The sequence below is a fragment of the Conger conger genome, chromosome 4 (genome assembly GCF_963514075.1).
Source record: "Conger conger chromosome 4, fConCon1.1, whole genome shotgun sequence".
Taxonomy (NCBI): Eukaryota; Metazoa; Chordata; class Actinopteri; order Anguilliformes; family Congridae; genus Conger; species Conger conger.
In genome coordinates this window covers 30,180,051-30,187,095 of record NC_083763.1, presented here as the reverse complement: position 1 = coordinate 30,187,095, position 7,045 = coordinate 30,180,051, and the positions used below count along the sequence as shown (strand labels likewise).

The 7,045-nt window shown below is 43.1% G+C and overlaps 1 protein-coding gene across 3 annotated transcripts in view; it reads left to right on the top strand.

The window, feature by feature from the left end:
• Positions 1 to 7,045, top strand: part of prkag2a (protein kinase, AMP-activated, gamma 2 non-catalytic subunit a) — a 122,648-nt gene that overhangs the window by 76,385 nt on the left and 39,218 nt on the right. For all 3 annotated transcript variants that reach the window (XM_061238127.1, XM_061238128.1, XM_061238129.1), the window contains exon 4: positions 4,372 to 4,580. In XM_061238127.1, the coding sequence (XP_061094111.1) occupies positions 4,372 to 4,580 (209 nt within the window). The remainder of the gene's footprint in view (positions 1 to 4,371; positions 4,581 to 7,045) is intronic.

Here is a 7,045-nt window from a genome sequence, read left to right as displayed (position 1 = left end):
TATTCCCTGAGGAAAGACGTGTGAGTGGAGCTGTGATGGATGGGGGCAGAGGTGGGGGTGCAGGTGTGGAGGTGGGCAAGGGCAGGTATCTTGGAGGAGAACTGATAGGTATTGCCCCTATGGAGAAAATCTACAAACATGTAGTAAGATTCATATGTTATTCTAGTCATGACTCATGTTATTCATGTCATGTTTATGGCCACTTTCATATTAGAAACCATACATGAAATCCATAAGGAAAAATGCTGTTATTTATAAATAGGCCTTCAAACCCAAGACTTTGCCATTAGTTTAATGTTTCAAAACATGTACTTTTGTTGCATTAAATGTATTAATTGTGCAATACATTTACTGATAAAATATACTTTAAATCTGAGGAGGACTACAAATCCCCTATACCATTCATAGTTTGTTGCATATACTGTGCAATATTTTTCCTTATGGATTTCATGTATACTTTCTAATATGAAAGTGGCCATAAACAAGACATGAATAACATAAGATTATTGCATAATACCAGATCAACTTGCTGACTCTAATGGAAGAAAGGAATTGTATTAATGCCAAGTGACGAGTGGTCATTCTTGAGGATACCGACACTGCAGTATATCCAGTTTGGGGTGCCGCAGATCCGGTACAATCCGGTCTGATCTCTGTCTGCAGCCATATTCAACCTGCTGACACTGTCATCATAAAAGGGGGAGATAAAGGAAGACCACTAAATTGGATCAATCAAGAAAATGATTGGTTGAATGTAGGAGGGGGGAATGAGCAGCCATTTTCTCACATTACCGGTGTTACTCTCTGATAAGAAGGGATGGTTCAGGGCTGGAGCTCAGATGAGCCTCGAAGCCACTGGAAAGAAACAAATATAATTGCCTTGCTGCTGGTGGCAGGCACTTCGTTTCATAAATATAATTTTGCTTTTGATCGAATTCCCCGGAGGTTAAAATGACATATTGCACAGTCTGTGTTGTCAAGCTATTAGGTGGAAAAGAGTATCTAGAGGAAATTGGTGGGATGCCACTGTTTTCTGTATGGAAGTGGGGGGCAGTGTAGCGTAGTAGTTGTAGGTTGTAAACTTGTAAACTGATGGCTTCATATTGCATTTCCAAGTGAAGAATGGCTGCTTTGCTTTGAGCAAAAACAGTACTTAACTGAACTGCTTCAGTAAAATATCCAGTAAGTCCATAAGTATTTGGATAGTGCCTCAATTTTAAAGGTCTGTAATCCAGACATAATTTACTCCATATGGATGTAAACTTCAAAGTAAAGTACAGGCTACCAACACTAATTCAGCGTATGTGCATACATATGGAGCGCAGCATGTAAGAATTACGCCCCTTAAAAATTGTGTATTTAGAGACCTTACTCTATGTATAGGACTACATAGCTCTGCACAAGGACACCTGCTAAGCTGATTTGAATGTAAACCGCATAATGTAATGGAATCTAATTTTGGACACCACCCGCAGAAGCTAACATGGATTGCTGTCATTTTCACAGAAGAGATTGAAATGTTCAGTGTTGCAACCATTCTTCAGAAACGATAAAGTAATGCACATGGCTACTATTTAACTAGTTAATGCATTTCTTAAGCTGCTTTTTGCTTTGGCGGCACACATTTACTGTGTGCAGTGTAACTAAATGAGTTTAACTTTGGTTCAGTGTCTGGATATTCAGTTGACACGCTTTGCATATTTCAGTGGGCAACGTGGAAATTTCTTCACTATGATAACATGAGCGCTCTCTGTGAAAACCAGCCAGTGGTGTGCGTGTGTTGACAATAAAGATGGCCTCAGCTTACATCTTTTAACAAAGCCATTTTGAAGTCTCGATTAACTACAGACTGCTATTGTTTCTTAAAATCTTTCTTAAAATCTTAAAAAATCGTTTTATGGAGACTACTTCCCACCTCCATAAGTGGCTTTCTTCCTTCTCAAGGTATTCTCTTCCCAAGTACAAGGTATTCCCCAAATCAATGCCCATGGTTACAGCTTCTTGGCATGCAGCCATGCATGACATCATTCTAGAGCTCAGAAAAATGCTAATGAGTCCAGCAGAATGAAACTCACACTCCCTACTCCCATCCAGAGTGTGTGTGTGTGTGTGTGTGTGTGTGTGTGTGTGTGTGTGCGTGTGTGCGTGTGTGCGTGTGTGTATCTAGCAACTGGTGTTCTGTAAATCTTTGTCTGTGCTGCAAAAGGTTTGTAAAAATCATACACTCAGTGAGCACTTTATTAGGCATTTATTAGACTAAGCTCACTGATTTCGACCCTGGAATGATTGTAGGTGCCAGAGTTTGAGTATTTCTGTAATGCTGATCTCCTGGGATTTTCATGCACAACAGTCTGTAGAGTTTACTCAGAATGGTGTGAAATACCGTGTTGATGAGAGAGGTCAATGTAGAATGGCCAGACTGGTTTGAGCCGACAGAAAGGCTACAGTAACTCAGATAGTAGGGTCAGAATTTGGCGCGAACAGCATGAATCAATGGACCCAACTTGCCTTGTGTCAACAGTCCAGGCTGGTGGCGGTGAAGTAATGGTGTGGGGAAAGTTTTCTTAGCACACTTTAGGCCTGTTAATACCAATCATTCATTGCATGAATGCCACAGCCTATTTGAGTATTGTTGCTGACCATGTGCATCCCTTCATGGCCACAATGTACCCATCTTCTTTGGGCTACTTCCACCATGTCACAAAGCAAAAGTCGTCTCAAACTGGTTTCATGAACATGACAATGAGTTCAATGTTCTTCCCAGTCACCGGATCTGAATCCAATAGAGCATCTTTGGGATGTGGTATAGTGGGAGATTCGCACCATGGATGCACAGCTGACAAATCTGCAAAAATTGTACGAGGTAATCATGTCAACATGGAACAGCATCTCAAAGGAATGTTTTCAACATCTTGTGGAATCCATGCCAGGAAGAATTGAAACTGTTTTGAGAGCCCTACCCAATATTAGTATAGTGTTCCTCATAAAGTGCCCAGTGAGTGTATGTATGACATACAACATTCTTAGTATAAAATGAAATTGCTTCAATTGGTGGCTTATATGTAAAAAAAAAAAAAGAAAGAAAAAAAGTTAATTAATGTAAGAACTATATATGCCAGTTCTATAACATGAATTTTATATTTTCTGTATAGTCCATATGTGTTTTCTTCTATGTGTTTTTTTCATCAACTCATGTAAAAAATATTTTCTATATGTTTTATTCAGTAAAACATACTAATCAGCATACAGTATGTGATTTTTACAAACCTTTGCATATGGGTTTATATAAGGTGAGTCCTTCAAAGCCTTAAATATGCCAACCTAATGAAGCAGCAGACAGTGAAATGCAGTCTAGTGCTTTGAAACCCAATGCTTTGAAAGGTGCTGAAAGGCCGCTGTGAATGTAACATAGTCCCCTACCAACAAAGAGAGTGTACTGCTATATCCTACTCTCTGGAAGCCAACTTCAGCAGAGCTGGCTTCTCAGCTTTGTGGACTGTTCGTAGGCTTGAATCATTGTGCAAAAAGGTTCAGTAAACTACACAGATGAATGATATACGCATCTGTTCCAGCTCTCAGTTCCTGAAGGGATTTATCGTATATATATTCTGACTGTTTCTTTCGATCATGGTAAATGTTCTTCAGGCTTGAATACTGTGCTGTTGTCTCAGTTCTCACTCTCCCCCCCGGTGGGAGAATTTGACCTTGAGGCTGAAGGAAATGCCTGTTTCTTTCACCCCGGTTTTGAGGGTGACAACCCTGTGGCGACTGGCAGCAGGTCCAGGCTGGCATGCTTAAGCAGCACTAAATCACCTGGAGTTTGTGCGTGCTGTGCCCTTGGCCCAGCTTGACCTTTCCTATTGAAGCTTTCTTTGTTGAATGCTCAGGTGGAGATTGAAAAAGAAAGCCTATTCTACGATGGGCACTGCTAGGACTGTACGCGAGGTTTTTATTGCTTGATAAAGTTAATTATTTTTGCACACTGGAAGCCATCTGCAGGCTGTATTTTTACACTGAGGGTGGCGAGATTTACTGAGCTCGGTTGGCGGCAGTGGAAATCTCTTGCCAGCATCGCAAATCACCAGGCTGGGAACGAAGCTCCCTCCTGCAGCACGATGTTTGGAGTTGGCGGCTCGCAACCGTGCCTGGAATGAAAGGGGGGGGACTCCTTTGATTCTGACTCCCTCGATTCTGACTCCCTCCATTCTGACTCCCTTGATTTTGACTCCTTTGATTCTGACTCCTATGATTCTAATCCTTTGATTCTGACTCCCTCGATTCTGACTCCTTTGATTCTGACTCCCATGATTTCTAATCCTTTGATTCTGACTCCCATGATTCTGACTCCCTCTTCCTCTTCTGCTCTTGCAGCCTCCACCGGGATCTGCTCGCCGCCTTCCACCCCGATGCAAGCAGTGAAGCAGCCTCCCTTCCCGCTGGAGGCGTACAGGAATGAGCCAGAACGCCCGGAGGCCCGCATGCGCTCCTTCTCCTCGCCACCGGACACCGGCCAGCGCTTCTCCCTGCCCTCCGCCAGGCCCCCGGTGGCTTACTCCACCCCTGTCACTGCTTCGCCCCCTGTGAGTACCGAACCTCGTCCTCCTCCACTCCTGTTACTACCGCACCTCGCTCCACCCGTGGTGCTGCCTCGCCTCCCTTCTCCTCAGCTTTGGGGAGATTTCCCCAGCATCTTTGTGAAACTGCCGGTCTGGGTGGCAGCCCATCTGTGATGACTCAGTACAGACTGTGGTCATGGGGGAGACGGAACCATCTGTGTTGGCTCTCTCATTTGCATTTTTACATTTTACATGAACTGCGACCTGGATTTGAAAACTCCTCAGGGCTTCAAGAGCTGCGACAAGGTGAAACAATAACTTCTAGTTTGAGCATGTTGCTGGTCTGCTTATTCGTTTCATTTAAATACTCTAAATAGCCGCTAGTCTACTTATAAATGTTGACAAACAGATGTGCAAAAGTCATGGTTTCGCAATAGCATGACAAAAGAAAGAATTGGCTTAATATTAGATTAAGTTATGCCGGTATTTTCCGATTAGTCACTTTCCAATTTGATAACTACAGTATGCACTGTAACCTCATATTCATTGGCCTGTTTCAAATTCAATGAGTCTGGAACCGGGCTGCTCCAATATTGCTGGTTTGATCCCCCACCCTGGGAGTGTCAAAGTGTCCCTGAGCAAGACACCTAACTTCCAATTGCTCCCTCCTCAACACTAGTTTTCTCCCTATCAAAATTAGGTTATCTCCCTCTCAATGTTAGGTATCTCCCCTTCATCATTATCTCCCCCTGAACATCGCTTATATCCCCCTGAACATCGCTTATCTCCTCCTGAACATTGGTTATCTCCTCCTAAACATCGCTTATCTCCTGCTAAACATTGGTTATTTCTTCCTGAACATTGGTTATTTCCTCCTGAACATCGCTTATCTCCTCCTGAACATCGGTTATTTCCTCCTGAACATCGGTTATCTCCTGAACATCGGTTATTTCCTCCTGAACATCGGTTATCTCCTCCTGAACATCGGTTATTTCCTCCTAAACACAGGTCATCTCCTCAACGTGGGTTATATCCCCTCACCTCCTTATCCTTTTCTCCATCACTTATGTTCCTCAACACTGACTGAAAGACAAAATCACTTCATGCTCCTCACTTCTGTTATAATAAACAAACAGGGCTTCTAGCTCAGTGTCTTCCTCAAGTACTGTATAGTATGCACAGGATTAGCAGTAACCCTGGAGGCCAGCACAAATCAGTTATCAGACCTGTCCTCAGTGGGTGTATGCTAATTCCACTTCAAGGCCACATTTTGTATGTCTGGGTCCCGACGTTAAGCTGGAACACGGACAGAATATTTAATATTTAAAAAAACAGCCGAGAGCAATTTCTGTCTGCTCAGTGTTTCAAGTTGAATTCCACCTCTTTTCATTTAAAGGTTACATTGTAAGCTTGACATCCATCAAAGGGCCATTGAGTGTTTGAACTAGGTGTTGTTCAGTACCAGGGAATATTAATAAAGGAGGAAAGCCTGAGCGAATTCCCTGGGCCACAGATTACAGCTGGACTTGTTCTCTCTGTGCTGTTGGATTTTTAAAACTCATGCAAGGACTGATAAGATATTAATGAAGTACAGGGATGGGGGGAGGGGATGTGCATATTGAAGCTTAGTTTGGCATATCTTGCAGTGTTCAGTTAGTGGCAGTTAAACATCTCACTCCAGCCAGTATGGGGAGCTGCTGGGGAAAGGAATTGTCCCTTATTATCAATGGTACCTGTTAGCCTTAGCCACTGGTAACTGGGGAAACCTTTGGCTCTTCCCAGATTAGAGAAGCACGGAAGGATTAATTAAGCCACCTACTACTTCGGTGGGCGAACCATGACTTTGTGAGCATCCCCTTTCTGTTGATCTCAGTCAGTGATCTCAGATATCTGTTGATCTCAGTCAGTGATCTCAGATATCGTTCATCTTAGTTACTGATCTCAGATAATTGTTGTACCTTGCACTGGCCCTCTGTATTACCGAAATAACAAAGCTGAAAATCTCCCAAAATAAGAACATATGATAACCCTGGTATTAACCAGGTTGATCTTAAATAATCAAGCTCAGCTCTGAAGGTCCTCAGAAACAGACCTTTGTTCTTTAGCAGAGAGCCAGAATCAATACGCTCGTTGCCATCTGTGTATCTGTGTTGTGGTGTCCCGTCCAATGAAAACCACGGGGTTCAGCAAGAAATTGCGCAGATGTGGGACAAGGGTCACTGTCCCCCTGAGAACTGACCCAGGACCCCATACACCCCCCTCTAGCTTTCCTCTTCATGACTTCAGGACAGAGTGGAACAAGAGTGGACCTTTGCCTTAGGTTTATAAACTATGCCAAACTCATAAACACACAAAAACAAGTTTTTTTAAGTAGTTTATCTTCTCTCACTTGCTCTCTCACTCGTGCACATGCACGCATATGCACACAACGTTTGGGCCGACATTAGCTCACGAGGTACAAGCGGATGTGTGGCAGCCACAGAATTGCT